Raw genomic sequence first — 17,521 nt, 5'->3', positions numbered from 1 at the left:
TCACCGGTACTTGGGTCAATACAAAGCCGGCGGTTGTGAGTCCAGCGAAGAAAAAGGTAGTGAAGGAAGACAGTCCAAGACCTCAGAAGAAAGCTCGTAAAGAGGCACCTGCTGAAGCTAGTGAAGAGGCAGCTGCAGAGGCTAGTGAAGAGGCAGCTGCAGAGGCTAGTGAAGAGTTGACTACGACTGTTGGTGGGTTGACCAAAGAGGATATTAAAACCATGTTCAAGGACATAGCTGATGCCATGAGTGAAGGGTTTGGGACGTGCCTTAAGGAGATCAAGTATCTGTCGGAAAGGGTGGAAGCTGTGGAGTAGAAGGTTGGTATCACCACAAAATGGAAATGGACATCATCTCAAAACACTACCTCTCCACCTAAACCGACGCTCGAACCCGGGGTTAGTAACGAATCCTCTCACAACAAGAGATTGACTAGACAAAGTCTTAAGAATAAGAATTGAAAAGTTGCATTTGCTTTGTTTCTTGTATGTCAGAACATGTGTGCTTTGTTTATAGTGTATGGATTTTATATATGTATTTTGTTTCATGTTTGAAGACACTCATTGGTTATTATTGTTTGAAATGGATCTTTGGTTATTATTGTATAAACCCATCTTGTATATTGCAGAGTGAAAGTGTCAATGGGACGAACGCGGGAAGGAAGAGCTTGGCGGAGGATAAATGTCCAGATGTGCCCGCAGATGTGCCCGCAGATGTGCCCGCAGATGAGCCCGCAGCTGTGCCCGCAGATGCGCCCGCAGCTGTGCCCGCAGATGCTAGTTCCTCGGAAGATAAAGCTCCAGAACCGAGCCTTGTTCTATTGGACAAAAATCAATCCACTGTTTCAGATTTACAGAAGGAGGATGCTAGATATCTAGAAAAAAAGGATGCTGCTTTGGCACTTTGCCGTGCAAAGAGTGATCAAACAAGGAAACTTGCTGCCTCACAGAAATCTCCTTATACGGCAAACAGCACGACCATAGTGATCATTTCAAACAGAAAGCTTTATCCAGGCTATAATCCTTTTGCACCAATTGACAAGACGAAGTTGAAGGAGCTCGCTGATTGGTTGAAATCTTGTCCGTAAGTGTTTGTTTTTCCCATAATAGCTTGCTTTTCACATAATAGCTTGCTTTTCCCATAAAACCTGATTGCTTTTCAACATTTTGTGTTTGCAGTCATTATAGAACAGCTCTCAATAAAAAACCACGTAAAAGTAGAACTTGGTGGTATCAAATCCTCCGAACCTCCCTAGAGTGGCTGGAGGACTGTGTAAGTCTTCTGCTATGACGTAGACGACTTACTTGTAAACCGTCTGGTAAGTCTTCTACGTAGAATACTTACCACTAAGTCGTCTGATATCTTCTGACTTGTACTCTATTTTATATGCAGCATATTGATGTTTGGATTAATGTACTGAGGAAGAGGTACGACGCTAACCCACAACATATCAGGAGCGAGAGAATGTGCTTCCTTGATCATCTCTTTGCTCAGCAATGGACTTCCAACTTCAAGGATTTTAAGGACTCGAAGCCTGATCACAACGATTTAGGAAGAAGACTCCCTGGTGGGGCGTGGAATTATTATGCAGGCACTATACCATCATTTTGCCAATCGAACAAGGTTTGGGGGACGGATATTGATGATATCTATGCGCCAGTAAACTTCACTGACAGTCATTGGATTGCTATGTGGATATCGATCCCTAAGAGGCACATAGTCGTCTTTGACAGCATTTGTTCCAGTATCTCCCCAGAAGAACTCGATGTGGTAATGAAGCCTTTTCTCTACATGGTCCCTTATCTGCTTGTTGAGTTCGCTTCCTCAGACGAAGTACGTGCCCAATACAGCCTGGAGCCATTCACATATGAGAGACCGACCAATATACCTCTGGCCCGAGCTGGTGATTGTGGCGTGTACACTCTAAAGTACATTGAATGTCATGCTCTTGGGATAGAGTTTAGTAAAAAAGACTTTGCTAAGCCCAACGGGAAGAGTATGAGGGATAAGATGGCGGTGGATATATTTCAAGAGCTTGCTGACGTGCATGAGTTCGAAAACAAGGACATGGATGACATCCTGGGTACGTATGACGGGTGATAAATAGGCCACTTTAGATTATTTTGTATGATAGATTAGGCTGATGTGTGTATTTGAACTTGATCCCTATTTTGTATTTGAACTTGATCCCTATTTTGTAACTATATTTTGCGCAGATGACTTACAGTTAAGTCGTCTGGTATGTTGGACGACTTAACTATAAGTAGTCTGGAAAGTCTTCTGAGCAGTGACATTTTGTAACTATATTTCGGATAATATAAAGGGCAAGACCATCTCAAATTTGTTTGGTAGTGCAATTTGACAAAGAAATTGACACATATAAGTTCATAACACAAATTTTTAGTACATAGACTAAACACTGGACGACTAACTTGAAGGTCTTCTGGAAGAAAAAACCCTGAACGACTAACTGGACAGCCTTCTGGACGACTTAATTGAAGGTCTTCTGGAAGACTAATCACTGGACGACTAACTTGAAGGTCTTCTGGAAGAAAAAACCCTGGACGACTAACTGGACGACCTTCTGGACGACTTAATTGAAGGTCTTCTGGAAAACTAATCACTGGACGACTAACTTGAAGGTCTTCTGGAATAAAAAACCCTGGACGGCTAACTGGACGACCTTATGGACGACTTAATGGAAAGGCTTCTGGAAGACTAATCACTGGACGACTTACATTGTGGTTTCGTATGGCCAGTTTCCTTGCATTTTGAGCATCTATAAACCCTGTGTTGCTTCCGGGGTTTGCGTCCTCTCATCCTGGATAGCTCCAACCAAGATTGCCATCTTGATTTCTTCTGTCTTCCCGGACCACGTTTTATTTCCGGAGGAAAGCATGTGCATTCCTCAACTTGTTGTCCAACACAAGGATATATATTTTCTGAGTATCCTGCAAATAGAAAATCCTTTGAGTACACTAGACATACAAGTGTGGAGATATGCAAACCAATAGATGTTCCAGCAGCTATAGCATGAGAGCAAGGTATTTTTTCCACTGCATAGACACCACAATCACACTTTCCATATTTCAAATCAACCACACAGTCCATTTTCCCACCTTTCACAAAGAATCGCCATCCATCGATTGGTTGTACCGTCATCGTATCCGCTATCTCCGATCGAACAGCAAGCAAGTATTCAACACCTCGACTATGTTGAGTTGGGAGACTCAAAGCATCTTCTCTCCTTTTCCAAAACCACTTTCCTAGCTTCTCTCTTATGAACTCCAACAGGAACTGAACCAGAAATCCTCTAGCTCGCTTCAGAGCGGAATTAATAGATTCAGCGATGTTGCTTGTCTTTATGTTGTACATGTCCCCCTGACAATAAACCCTTGACCATAGGCTGACGTCGGCATTCTCCAAATACGTTGCAAGGTCCGGGTTTGCACTCTCTATCTCAGCCATATACCGGTCAAAATCTGAAACCGTATGAGCATAAGCAGCACCTTTCACCAAGTACAAGAGATGTTTCCCTTTAAACTTTTTGACAATGTTATCTTGAAGGTGATAATAACATATTCCTCGGGTTTCCCAAGGAAACACCTTATCACACGCACTTTTAATGGCCGCGTGCCGGTCAGAGACTATCACCAGAAGCTGCTCATCAGATACACAACTAGCCAATTTTGTGAAAAACCATTCCCAAGAAGGTTCATCTTCAGCATCTACGATCCCAAAAGCCAATGGAAATATCTGAAAATTCCCATCTTGTGCGGCTGCAACTAACATAACACCTCCATATTTCCCACTTAGGTGAGTCCCATCCACCACAATGACCCTTCTCTGATACTTAAAACCTTTGATAGAAGCTCCAAAAGAGAGAAATAGATACTTAAATCTATTGATAGAATCAAGTTCTATAGCCGTGATAGAATCGGGATTTGCTAAGGAGATTTGCTCGAGATATGATGGCAGACGCGAATACCCATCTTCTGCTGATCCTCTCACCAATGTTTGTGCATATAAAAGTGCTCTGTATGAAGTGGTGTAATCAAGCGTCATGCCAAACATGTTCTTCATTGCATCAGTGATATGCTGCGGATTCAACCCATCAATGATTCCAACACGATCAATGAAAAGCCTACCAACATACTTCGGAGTACAGTGTCTCCGCTGAGCGAGTCGGTCTCCCGCTGAGCATGTATGTTTTTCCACATACTTTGTTACCCAAAACGTGTTTGTCCCATGTTTCACACTCGCTCTGACCTTCCATTGACAACCACTAACCGGACATGTTGTCACAAGGAGAGTTTTCGTTGACTTGTATATTCTGAAGGAGAACTTAAACCTCACTGCTGTCAACCGCAGCTCTGAAAGCAGTGCATCCTTGCTAACAAAACTCTGGTTGACATAGATACTGTTACCATTCGATCTTCCTCCTTCAATCTTTTCGATATCTTCAAAACACATATCATCATCTTCCTCATCCTCATCTTCAACCTTTCCATAAACACTGTAATCCTCACCATTCTCGTCCGCTTCAGCAACAATAGAGATACCAGCATCCTCCTCCCCATCGTCTTCCTCCCCATCGTCCTCCTCCCCATCATGATTTTCATCTTCAACCAAATCATCATCATCATCTTCAAAACATTCATCAGCTTCATCATCTTCCCTGAACTCTGAAACCGTTTCCACCTTGCTACGACTTGATACACAAAGCCGGACTCCATGCGTTTTGGTTATCTCGAGCAAGTTTCGAACTTGTCTATCACTTGTAACATGAATAGGAGGGGTGTCTGGAGCCTGCATCATTTCTGCTGGTAATGAGTAGGTTATCTCCACAGATTCTGTGCTCATGTCCAGGTTATAATCTTCTTGAGCCATTGCAAGAAATTCAACATGTGTCGAACCTTCCCCCAAAAAAATGATTCTCGCTCCTTTGACATTATCAACCACAAAATCTTAACGGCAATCATTCAACAACCATTCTCCATACACTACATGTAACTGACGCATCATCTACAAAAATTCAAAATAAAACACATTAGTAAACATAGAGAAAATGAAAGTTTACTAAGCATTGACGCAGACGACATACCAGTAAGTCGTCCAAACAGGTCATTTTTGCAATTGAATTTTAAATAGGACGACTTACTTGTAAGTCGTCCAGCTTTGTTTGTAAAAAAAAAAAAACCTAGATGACTTACCAGTAAGTCGTCTAGGATAAATGAGTTAGTTTTGCATTTGACCGAATTGTATCAGATATTTGACTTTTCCTGGACGACTTACCAGTAAGTCGTCTCAGGGAAAACAAAAATTTCAATATTTTATTAAAGCTAGACGACTTATTCGTAAGTCTTCTCAGGTTAGTTTGCAATTCGAAAAAGAAACTTATATATTTAACTTTACCCAGACGACTTACTTGAAAGTCGTCCAGGCAGACGACGTACAAGAAAGTCGTCCGAGATAACCAAGGTTTGACCATAATCTAGGAAATAAATCTGGATGACTTTGCTTATCCTGGACGACTTTCAAGTAAGTCGTCTTACTTGACGACTTCCGCGTAAGTCGTCTGGGAAAAGTTAAATATTTAAGTTTTATTTTTCAATTGCAAAAGTAACCTGAGACGACTTACAGATAAGTCGTCCAGATTTAATAAAATATTGAAATTTTTGTTTTCCCGGAGACGACTTACTCGTAAGTCGTCCAGGAAAAGTCAAATATCTGACACAATTCTGTCAAATGCAAAACTAACCCATTTATCCTAGACGACTTATCAGTAAGTCGTCTAGGGTATTCTCTAGATTTTTTTTTAACAAACAAAGATGACGACTTAAAAGTAAGTCGTCCGTTTGACCAGAAGACTTACCCGTAAGTCTTCTACAGCCAGACTACTTACGGGTAAGTCTTCTACACAAACAGATCTGGAAAAAATTTCAATTTCACACCTTAAACTAGTGAGATGACTTCCTTAGCACACAGAGTCTTCTCCAACCACCCAGAATCTCAAACGAAAGTAACCCACCAAGAATAGTATGCTTGAATGGCTCTATAAACCATAAAAAAATTTGAATCAAAAGCTTGAGTTTTTTGGATGAATATGTAGGCAAAGTGAAGGAGATGTTGTTTTTAGTTCATAACAAGTGAGAAAGAGAGAGTGTAAATCGATTTTAGGTGCATTAAGAGCTTCAAATTGGTTGTTCATGGTGGTTGGGGTATTGATGACAATGACAATCTTGTAATTACTTGAAGATAATGAGGGTGAGAGAGTAAAAATGTCATTTTCGGAAAAAAAAATAAAAAAATTTGATGGCATTTTCGTGAATATCATAAACTTGTAGGGTGAATAGGACAAAAGAAAAATTCAAGAAAAGCATGAGTTAGTTTTAGGTTTGACTTTGAATTTTGAGTCAATCTTGCAAAAAGCCCTAACTGAGAACCCAAAAATAGCATTTAAACACCTTTTTTGTTCCAATATTGGCACACAAGAAGAAAATCTTGAAGTAACATTCACTAAAAATTCAAAATAACTTTTGAATTTGTATTTATGTTTGAGTTAAATGATTAGGGTTCAAATAGAATTTCAATTTTACCACAAATTTGATACCATTATTTAAATTTACCTTTAAACGGAACTATTGTCATAAATATTTCAAACTTGTGATGAAAAAATTAAATTAATCCTTTTAAATCATCTATAAATGCTTAAGAATAATTTATAAGAGTTTAAAAACCCCAACATTTTCCCCTAAATAATAAACCCTAAAAAATAATCACTAATTATTTTGTCATAATTTGTTTCTTATGCTATATAAGTCATTTGGCCTTAATAATTTAGAGACTGCTGTTTTTTTTTGCGGTTGAGACTCTTTTACCATTATTAAGGAAACCCATCCGAACAGAGCAAACATCAAAGGAAGCATACCAAAGCAATCATGTTGGTTTCTTTGTGTGTAGTTTTGTGAATAACATTCAGATTCCTCATTCTAGTCACTTCCACCTTGTGTTTCTTCTTTTAGCTCTAGTAGCAGGCCATAACCAAGCCTTAAAAGGGTAGAAAAGTGAGTGGTTTTTCCACTACCAACAACAAACACTAGGAATGTGGGAGGTTGCAGAACCAATTCGAACTGTATCTTAATTTTTAAGCTACAAATAATGTTTTAACCGAGCCAGGCCAAACAAATATCTTGTAAAGAGACCATACCAAAGTTATTTAACTTGGTCCATAACATCCTGCTAATACCAAAATGAAAAGAAAAAAGATACAAACTTTAAAGATATTTTCTTTATAAAAGGGTAAGTTTCACTAGAAGCTTTAAGAGCCGTTGTGGTGTGTAGAAATTGGAATACAAACAAAAAAACTCCACAAAAAAGGAGAGGCGTCTACAATCCGTGGATCGTGCTTGCCTACCTAGAAAAGTCTTCTTCATATTCGTCTTTTGTATGAATATTAAAAGAGCAATAAACGCAATTATTGTTCCTCTCTTTACACTTTCTAATTCCACCTTCATCCTTCTCCTTCTCTATCTCAAAGCTCAAGAAAGAAAAATAAAATAAAACCTCAGCGCAAAATTCAAGAAGAAGAAAGAAAGAAAACAGAGGAAAGCTTTCTTCTTTTTGACCCTTTTCTTCTCCTCCCAGAGATTAAAGGTTATAAACAGAGCCTTAACTTCTTCTTTATTGAAATTAAAAGTTTTAGTCTTTGTCTAACTTTAATCCTTTAATTCTGGAACATTCGTCCTCGTCCCTTGGTTTGTGGGCGGTTTGTTTGTTTCCTCGATAAAGTTGACTGCTTTCTTGGAATCTGTCTATGCCCTTTTTTGTCTTTGTTGTGTGTTTTAAAGGATGCTTCTCTGCTTGATTGTTTGTTTTATTAGTAAGTTAGTGAGTTGAGTAAGCCCCTCTTGATCATAATCAAAGTTATTAGCTTTTATTGCTTCGGATCAGGTAATAAACTTGTTTGAGGAGTTCTTGAGCTTTGCTTGTAATTACATAATCTTAATTTGCCAGAGATTTGATTAAAATAGCTTCTGTTAAGACAAGTTTCTGTTTCTTTGTGCTAGAGTTTAAGTTTGTGTGTATTTACTTAGTTGTGTTGAGCGTTCAGACCCTACTTTTATGGGGATAATTCCAGTTGAACTGCTGTCTTATTGTTTGTTTGTTTGTTTGCAGTTTCTGTTTGAGGAGTTCCTTGAGCTTTGCTTCTAATTACATCATCTTTAAGTTCTGTAATTGATTTCACTTCTGTTAAGACAAGTTTTTGTTTCTTGTGGTAGGGTTTGAGTTTGTGTGTATGTGCTTAGTTGTGTAGAGAGTTTAAACCAATTGAGCTGCTGTCTTTTTGTTTGTTTGCAGTTTCTGTAATGGAGTCTCCACAGTCTGTGGCCTCAACCTTCAACGGTATCCACTTGAACGGCAACGATGAAAGCAGCACAAAGAAAGCTGATTCAGACAGCTTCATGGGTGTGCTTGAGGTTTTTGTTCACCAAGCTAGGGACATCCAAAACATCTGCATCTACCATAAGCAAGATGTGTATGCTAAGCTCTCTCTCACAAGCGATCCCGAGACCTCCTTGTCCACGAAGATCATCAACGGTGGAGGGAGAAACCCTGTCTTCGACGATACTCTGCAGTTCCATGTGAAGAGTGTTGATTGTTCGCTCAAGTGTGAGATATACATGATGAGCCGCGTGAGGAACTATCTCGAGGATCAGTTGCTTGGATTTGCTCTTGTCCCTCTGTCTGAAGTGATTGTGAAGAACGGGAAGCTGGAGAAAGAGTTCTCTCTTTCTTCAACCGATTTGTTCCACTCTCCTGCAGGTTTTGTTGAGTTGTCTCTCTCCTACGCTGGAGAGTTCCCTGAGGTGATGATGCACGTTCCCGCGGCTGAAGAAAGAGTGGATGAGACCGAGTTGGTTTCTATCGAGGTTGATGAGTCTGAGTTTCTGGATCCGAAGATTGTCTGTGAGAACAATCAGATGGTGTCTAGTTACTTGGCCACTCCTGGTACTGATTCTGATGATTTTGTGGAAGTAAACAGCGTCCTGTCTGCAGTTGTTGACACTGTTGAAGAAGCACCTCCAACAAATAAGGACATCACAAACGGAATCTCTTCTCCATCCATTGCAGTTAGCTCTGGTTCCTCGGGTACTCATGATGATGATTTAGTACTGTCAAGCAAAGGCAACAACTCAGGTTCAGACCAAGAAGTGAAGAAGAAGCTATCAAGTGAAGAAAACAACTCAGGTTCAGAGCAAGGGGAGAAGAAGCCAACAGATACCATCGAGAATGGCGATGGTGAAGAGGTTGTGAAACCGATTGTGACAGTGAACTTTGAACAACCAGAGCAAAAGGTAGTGCAGCAAGATATTGTTGACATGTACACAAAGAGCTTGCAGCAGTTCACTGAATCACTTGCTAAGATGAAACTGCCTTTGGACATGGATAGCCCAACACAATCAGAGAACTCAAGCTCTTCCCAGCAGACTCCAAAGAGTGCGAACTCCCGTGTTTTCTATGGCAGTAGAGCCTTCTTTTGAAGAAGCTTTGGAGGCAATCACTAAGGAGTAGCAGCAACTAATGAAAGTGTAATAATAAGTTGAATGTTAGACTTATCTAAAAATGTGTAAACTATTATTGCCTTCAGCTTTTCTTGTTATCTGCAACTTTCTTCTAATTTAGTACTAAAATCTTGCAACCTTGTCCTGTACTTAAACGAGTTTATTTAACAGATGTCTCAGACAGTAAGACAACAAGTTCTGTTATAAACAGTGCAAGGAGAAGTCTCTTCTGTGTTAACCTTAACGCCATTGATACTACAAGTCGGAACACTTTACCATTGTTCCAATGGCTACCCCAAAGCTTGCACCAGTTCAATGAATCAGTGACTAAGATGAAACTCCCTTTGGACATCTATAGAAGGCGATCAGCCGATAGAGTTTATCAAAAAAAAAAAAAGAGCTCATGTGTTTTCTATGGCAGTAGAGCCTTCTTCTGAAGCTGGAAGCACAACTTTATCATCAGAAGTAGCAGGTAGGTAGTGAAAGTATAATGATAACTTAAAAGTAGACAATCTAAAATGTGCAACTATCTTCCTTTGACGCGTTTAGCCTTTCTTGTTATCTGCAACTTTTCCCATTTACAACTGAAGTTTCGCAATCACCATCCCTTATTTAACAGATGTCTCAGACATAAAAGACAACAAGTTCTGTTATGAATGGTACAAAAACAACATTACCAGAAATACATACTGTGTGTCTGCAACTTCAACAGTACATATCAAACTCAACCATCAACTGGCTCAAAGCTGGCTGAAGGGTCAACTCTAGCAACAAGAGTGCATTTAAGTGGATGAGCCATGCGCAGGGTCATATCTCCAGTCTCTTCCATATTCACATTATTGCCATTAACACTCCAGTCAAAACACTGAACCATTGTTCCAACGGCTACTCCAATGAAGATATAACCCAAGTTTGTTCCAGGGCATCCTCTTCTTCCGCTCCCAAAAGGAAGGTAGTTCAAAGCTAACTGCTCTCTCATCTCTTCTTTCCCCTTTGAAGGAGAAACCATGAACCTCTCTGGCTGAAACTCGTCTGGTTCCTCCCATGAATCCGGATCTCGCATCACCGCGTAAGAGTTTATGATCATAGTAGTGTTCTGTGGTATGTAAAACTCTCCGATCTTGCATCCTCCCGTTGCAGTCCTCACCAAGATCGGCGAATGAGGGTGTAGTCTTAGCCCTTCCTTCACCACAGCCTGCAAATAAGGCAGGTTTGAGAGATCTGTTTCTTGAACCAACCTCGTTTTCCCAACAACAGATTCAATCTCTTCTCTCAAAGTTTTAAGAATCTCAGGGTGGCTAATCAGTTCAGCCATTATCCACTGTGTTGTTTGTGCTGAAGTATCAGTGCCTCCAAGTAAAAGCTCCTACAACCAGTGAACAATGCTTTAAGATAAGACACTTTGAATGATCCTTAAGCAGAGAAACTCAGACAGTACCACAAAAAGCCCTTTGATCTGGTTCCTCAAAATCTTAAACTCAGCGTAGTCATCTGCACAAACTGCCAACAGAACATCCATCATGTCTCTGTCCTCTTTCTGGTTCGGATTCTCTTCATGTTCCTTAATAATCTTCTCCAGCAACTCATCGTACCTCTGTGAGACCTCCATGATCTCCTTTTCAAACAGCGAGATCCCAACCTTCTTGAGAAGTCGACCAACCGTGCTAGCTACAAGGAACTTCCTCACCAAACCAAGTGACTTAGTCACCAAGCTTCTGATTTTCTCTGCTTCACCATCCTCCTCAGAACATTTCCTCCCCATTATCATCCTGCAAATGGAGTTATTCGTCAGCTTCATCATCTCTTCACCAACGTCAACAGCCTCACTCTTTGCCGCCTTGTCAAACAGCATAGCACGGAATGTCTTGAGTTCTTCCCCGCGGATGAGCCGTGTCCGCTCGAGAGAATGAGACCCGAGAAGCTTTGTGACTAATAGTTTCTTCATGAACTTCCAGTAATCTCCATAAGGCGCTGAGACAAAGCCAAAGGATCCAAACAATAACGATTTTTCCATTATAGGAACCTCACGGTCACGGGTGGCAAAGTTCAGGCCGTGAGTCCTCAAAACTTCGTGGGCCATGGAGCCTGATGAGACTAGAACGATTGAGATATTGAAAGCGCGGAGGTGAAGGAGAGGACCATACTTGGAAGAGACTTTCTGAAAAGATTTGTGACTTGGAACAGAGAGGAGATGGTGCAGATGACCAATGACAGGTAGAGATGGTGGACTCGGAGGTAGATTATAGTCTTTTTGTTTTTTGAAGAAGAAAGCAGAGAGGCAGAAGCGTGTGAGGAGCCACAGGAAGATGAAGATGAAGCAGAGCTGAAAGTCAACGGTGATTACAGCCATTGTTGTCAAAAAACTGCAGAGAGAGTCAGATGAGGCAGAAATAGATATACTCTCTAGATCAGAGCTTTCCTTGAGAACCTTTGTGATATATTAATAATAATACAATAGTTTATTCTTTAGAGAACGTTGCACAAGGAGACAGATCAGGTTCCCCATGATATAAAAATATTCATATAACATGTGAAAGTTTGTTAAAAAAGAGTTTTTTTTTGGGCAAGAAACAATATTTCATAAGCAACATTAAAACACTAGATTACTACCAATCTAAAAGATCTTTGACCAGTCCTGAATCATGAACCTGAGCCTGAGTCTGAGGTTGATAAGGAAGCTCATACCAGCTGAGAAAGCGCTACTGCAATTTGAGAACCGATAAGGGCATTGTTTTTCACAAGCGCAATATCTGAAACTGTGTCAAGGAACTCAAGATCTACAATGCTGTTTCTGAAAGGGTTTGGATTTGGATACAGATAATAAATTTCTGAACTAAGGGAACCTATAAAGAAAGGATACTTGCTGCAAGTGAGGTGCCTTCAGTTAACTCATTTACACGTGAGAGTAAGAATGGAGTTTCGGCATTTCCAGTAACGTTTTGTTCCCTGGCCAAAACCAAACTCAGATTTCAGACTCTTGACAAAATAAGAAAAAGAAAGCAAAGCCCTTAAAAGTATTCTTATGACCTTGCTTCTGTAAGAGCACGCTGTGTTGCTGATTCGATAAGATTTCCGGCAGCTGAATGCTGTTTTGGGATTGGAACAGCGAATAGAATCCCCGCCTTACGGTTTAACTTCATGTTTGCATCTGAGTCAAAAGCAGTTTTTTTCAAGGTGGTAAGATCTCAAAGCTCATATGTTACTGAAAAAAATAAAATTCTGAGACAGTCCACTCTCTTGCCTATTACTCGAGCACAGTCTTCAGGGCTATCAACTCGGGAAGGTGCCTACAGAAGTCATCAGAACTAAATATCTAAGTAGGAACTAAGTGATTGAGTTCAGTGCTAATGGACAACTTTTGCACCTTACAGCCGCTTTTCTCTGTGAAAAATGCTGGAAACTCATCGCTCTTGTATGCAGCAACATACACTTCTTGAGTTTCCTGCATTATCAATGAAGAGCTCCGGTGAAAACTTAACTCTTAAATGTTGACTAATAATTAATGCATTGACAAGGGATTTATATATACCAAATATTCAAGAGTCTTTGGGATATCAAGTATTGATTTAACGCCTGCTGATATCACAGCTATAGGAGTCCTTCCTAGTGCAGTAAGATCAGATGATATGTCCATAGCTGAATCACAACACACAATATAGCAGCGCATAAGGAGTGCATATTGGCTTTGACAGTACTCAACAGAATCATCTAAACAGAGTTTCTAACCAAGTAAATGAAAATTTGGAACTAAAAAGTAGAAAATGGACATGAATCTTACTATGGTTGGCATGTCTATGCACACCTCCTATCCCGCCGGTTACAAAGACTTGGATGCCAACCTACAACAAACAAAACGCTTTGGATACAAATGATACACCAATGTTACTTATGAAAGATCTATCAACAAGTTGAGTTACCATTGAAGCAAAAAACAACGTTGCAGAGACTGTAGTTGCACCATCTCCTCTTGTCGCCACCTGAGGTAAAACAATGTATGTAATATATGGAAGAACAATTGACTTGTTCGTCTAGAAAAAGCTAGTTTGGAGTAAGGTAGGTTAAAGAAGCTAGCTTCATGCAATTTGATTTCATGACGAGTATGAAAACAAACTTAAGCTTAAGAATAAGCAAGTCGTATGTTGTCGATTGTATACTCTGCAATAAGTAGAGAGGCACATATAGAGTGGTGACTCACAACATGTGGTATGTCCCTGCCTGCAGTCTTTTGGACACTTTTGCCCAGAGATGCAAGACGTTCTAGTTCTTCTTCGTTCAGACCTGTAATCAGCATCTATAAGGAAAAGAAAACACCGAAAGAGTCTCTACTGCTTTATAATCAATCCTTTTCCTTTACCTAATGAAGAGTTTCTATATCCAAGTTGGGTTTTCAGGATATTATTGATTCAACCGAAATGAACTCACCTATGCAAGGTACTCCGTTTAATATAGCTATTGTTGCAGGGACTGCTCCATTCTCTCTCACAATTGACTCCACCTCTTTTGCTGTTTGCAGGTTTTGAGGGTAAGGCATCCCTACAACAATGCACAGTTGAAAATCAGACCAAAGATCCAAGAATCCAATTAGAAACCAAACAAAAAGCATAGCAATGGATTGGACAAAACAAACCATGTGAGATAATGGTTGACTCAAGAGCGACCACAGCACGTCCACTGGCTATGGCTTCAGACACTTGTGGAGATATCTTGACCAGACTCCGTAGCTGCGAAGAGAAAGCAAATCAAGATCAGAGGAAAAAGATGGATAATCCTTTTATTATAGAGAGAAACCTTGTTGTTGGCTTCAAGAGGGGAGATATGATTCTGGAGAGTTGAGATTCTAGAAAGAGAGGACGAAGAATATGAAGCCATTTCTCTCTGAATCTCTCTAAATAACGAAAAGATTATCTTTACTGACAAAAACAATATATATACGAACGCACTGAGATCTGTACTCAAATCTGCAGAACAGAATATTCATATACCAGTGATAGTGATAACGACTGCGGTATATTAACAGAATTATATTATGGGATCAAATTCTGGGTTTTATTTTAACTTAAATATTTAAAATCTATAAAATAAATAATTTGTTTAAAATAATATTTTTGTTTTACGATATTTATTAGAAAATATTTTTAATTTTAAGAGAATTTGAGAGAATTTTAATATTTTAATATATATATTAGAGCAAACCAATGGGAAAATTCTCTTCTTTGTGTTATCAAAATATATATTATATATGTCAAAATAGGTCGTGATTAATGGATTGATCTAAACCAAATTAACCAATGGTTCTAATGAGTTAATAATTTGGATTTTAATGGATTAATGGTTTTTATGGGTTAGTGGGTTTAGTGAGTTGGATTAACATTGAGTTGGACCAAACCAATTTTTTCACACACGTTCTTTTTTTCGTCTTTCTCTCTCTTTTTTCTTATTTCATGAGACTTGATCTCTTTTTTCGATCTCGCTAGACCTTCATCATCGATCACGACATCGATCACACCTTTTGGGTCGTTGATTTTGGGTTGTCGATCACAACACAACAACTCATCTTCCTTGTGAGTCAAACTATATTTTTCTTCAATTTAGCTTTATGGGTCACTGATTTCGATGATTTGGGATTAACTGAAGTGGATTTTTATGGGTTTGAATCTATCGACAAACTCATTAGTCTCTATTTTATGGATTGTATTTGAGTTTCGACTCTCATGGCTTAAGATGGTTTCTTTGATATATAGTTTCTGGTTTGATATATTCTTATTGGAAAATGCTTTTTGCTCTACTGGAAGTTCATGGAATCACAAATTATGTTCTTGTTGAAATTATGCTTGTTGAAATTCAGATTTTGACTAGTTTATGAAGAAACAATTGTAGACTTTCAAGCTTTATTTTATTTGTGGCTGGAAGAGTATTCTTTGACTCTATCTCTTCACAGTGCTAATAGACTTTCTTTATGTTGACGGGTATCACTAGCCTTTGCATGTTTGTGGAACACTTGTAGCAGCAAGGTGTCAACAAATTTGGCATCAACGAAGATGATGAATAATGAAGAAGATCTTCTAAACAGTGGTGGCCAATCATCCACAAGTGCATCACAATCGGCTCTAGTAAGTTCTAATCATTCAAAAAGAGCTAAGAGATCAACTGCTTGAGATTATTTTTACAATAGAAAAAGATGAGAATGGCCAAGAGGGAGCATATTGTAAAAAAGTGTCCAAAGAACTATGTGTGGTTGCCAACTAGTGGAACATCTAATTTGAAACGTCATGCCGAGAAATGCTCAAATAGTTTGAATGTTAGAAAGGAAAGGAAGTTTGATGATAAAGTTGCTAGGGAAAAGTTTAGTCGAGTGATTATTAGACATAATCTTCCTTTCCTTTATGTTATGAAGAACTTAGAGATTATCTTAGTTATTTGAATCCAGATTATAAGTGTTACACTAGAAACACTGCTGCAGCTGATGTAGTTAAGACTTGGGAGAAGGAAAAACAGAAGTTGAAGTCGGAGTTAGTAAATATTCCTAGTATGGTGTGTCTGACTTCTGATTGTTCGTATTTCTTCAGTCTCTGGAGATGGATATATAGTTTTGACGGCACATTATGTTGATTAGAAGTGGATTTTGCACAGCAAGATTTTGTCATTCTGTAATCTGCTTCCTCCACACACCGGTGATGCTTTAGCTAGTAAAATTCATGAATGTTTGAAGGAGTGGGGCATTGAGAAAAAAGTGTTCACTTTAACTCTCGATAATGCTACAGCTAACGACTGTATGGAATAAATTTTGAAGGATCGGCTGAATTTAGATGATAATCTGTTGTGTAAAGGAGAGTTTTTTCATGTCTGATGTTGCGCACACATCTTAAACCTTATAGTGCAAGATGGTTTAAGTGTTATCAGTGGTGCATTGTCCAAGATCAGAGACACTGTCATTGGATGTTCAACATAGATGGAACTCGACATACTTGATGCTTGAGAAAGCCTTCAAGTACGAGCGTGCTTTAAATAGGTTTAAAGTAGTTGATGGACTATGGATTTGACTCATTTTCATCCATAGTTTATAGGTGTTTTTACTAATAATTATATTATTATAGAGTCTATTTATTATATTTATAAGATCATGAATGTTTTGGAGATAAGTGATGATTTTGGAGCATTTTGGAGATATTTGGAGCAAGCACCCGAGATGACCATCGAGATCGACTATCAGTCGATATTGGAGAGCTAGAATCGATCGATACACAAGACATGGTGTCGATTGACAGTGAAGCGTGCAGGAAGCCCGTTTGGTCACAGCCAACTTGAAGCCCAAGATTTCACTATTTTACAAGATTGCCCCTGACGAATTTTTACCCTAATTATATAAGCTTTGCCGCTATGTTAGAGGCAAAGTGTGATTTCTTTGTGTTTCATTGTTTTATTGATAGATAGGAGAGAAGATCCAAAGTTATAATTTGTGATTGGAACTCCATTAATATCTATATTATTATTCTATGAAGTTTTTATACTTAACTGCTGCTATGAATTGCTTAGCCATGTCTGAGTAGTTCTCTTGTTAGATTTTAGGGTTTAAATAGGTTAGGAGGGATTAGCCTCAACTATAGATTGCTGAATTGTGATAATCATCTTCAGGATTGTTCATTAATGTCTGTGTCTAGATTAGCTACCTAGAACCTGCCCTTGCATTGATTGATAAAAGCAATAGCTTAATTCTCATCCTGAAAACATTCTAATAGAGATATATTTCTTGCTATGAGCAAGGCGAGAGCTGATCTAGTGAGCTTAGTAAGCATTCATTCAACCTGCACATAAAGCTTGACTAGAGCGCGTCAATCGATATCACACTTGAATAATCGATCGACGGTGCAAAAGGTGTATCGATCGATACGCCCATTGGAATATCGATCGACACTTTCTATATATCAATATAACGAGAGTTGAGATCATAGATCTAG

At 39.1% G+C, this 17,521-nt stretch overlaps 3 protein-coding genes and 1 long non-coding RNA gene across 7 annotated transcripts; 2 read left to right on the top strand and 2 right to left on the bottom strand.

The window, feature by feature from the left end:
• The first annotated feature begins 7,331 nt into the window (after positions 1–7,331).
• LOC106406382 lies at positions 7,332–9,715 on the top strand. 4 transcript variants are annotated; one of them, XM_048760395.1, is made up of 3 exons: positions 7,678–7,953; positions 8,179–8,278; positions 8,362–9,715. In XM_048760395.1, the coding sequence occupies exon 3, from the start codon at positions 8,370–8,372 to the stop codon at positions 9,543–9,545; it is 1,176 nt and encodes a 391-aa protein (XP_048616352.1). In that variant the 5' UTR covers positions 7,678–7,953; positions 8,179–8,278; positions 8,362–8,369; the 3' UTR covers positions 9,546–9,715. The 4 variants fall into 4 exon arrangements, with proteins under 4 accessions (XP_013702480.2, XP_048616352.1, XP_013702481.2 ...); XM_013847026.3 differs by lacking the exons at positions 7,678–7,953; positions 8,179–8,278 and adding an exon at positions 7,332–7,656; XM_013847027.3 differs by lacking the exon at positions 8,179–8,278.
• Positions 9,547–11,964, bottom strand: LOC106402923 (cytochrome P450 705A22). Its single transcript, XM_048760393.1, has 2 exons — positions 11,005–11,964; positions 9,547–10,932 (listed from the first exon to the last, which is right to left on the bottom strand). Exons 1-2 carry the CDS (start codon positions 11,914–11,916, stop codon positions 10,291–10,293), a joined length of 1,554 nt encoding a protein of 517 aa, XP_048616350.1. The 5' UTR covers positions 11,917–11,964; the 3' UTR covers positions 9,547–10,290.
• Positions 11,965–12,071: 107 nt separating this feature from the next.
• LOC106402769 (pseudouridine-5'-phosphate glycosidase) lies at positions 12,072–14,591 on the bottom strand. Its single transcript, XM_048760396.1, has 12 exons — positions 14,355–14,591; positions 14,194–14,287; positions 13,989–14,099; positions 13,762–13,844; positions 13,484–13,543; positions 13,345–13,405; positions 13,096–13,202; positions 12,931–13,008; positions 12,808–12,853; positions 12,594–12,714; positions 12,427–12,512; positions 12,072–12,316 (listed from the first exon to the last, which is right to left on the bottom strand). The coding sequence occupies exons 1-12, from the start codon at positions 14,433–14,435 to the stop codon at positions 12,246–12,248; spliced, it is 999 nt and encodes a 332-aa protein (XP_048616353.1). The 5' UTR covers positions 14,436–14,591; the 3' UTR covers positions 12,072–12,245.
• Positions 14,592–14,806: 215 nt separating this feature from the next.
• On the top strand, positions 14,807–17,064 carry LOC125588692. Its single transcript, XR_007324842.1, has 2 exons — positions 14,807–15,127; positions 15,543–17,064. It is a non-coding gene; the product is annotated as an uncharacterized LOC125588692 (long non-coding RNA).
• The last annotated feature ends 457 nt before the right edge of the window (positions 17,065–17,521 follow it).

The sequence above is a fragment of the Brassica napus genome, chromosome C6 (assembly GCF_020379485.1).
Source record: "Brassica napus cultivar Da-Ae chromosome C6, Da-Ae, whole genome shotgun sequence".
In the NCBI taxonomy this organism is placed as follows: domain Eukaryota; kingdom Viridiplantae; phylum Streptophyta; class Magnoliopsida; order Brassicales; family Brassicaceae; genus Brassica; species Brassica napus.
Note: the sequence above shows the minus strand (reverse complement) of the source record. Positions and strands in the feature narration are given on the sequence as shown.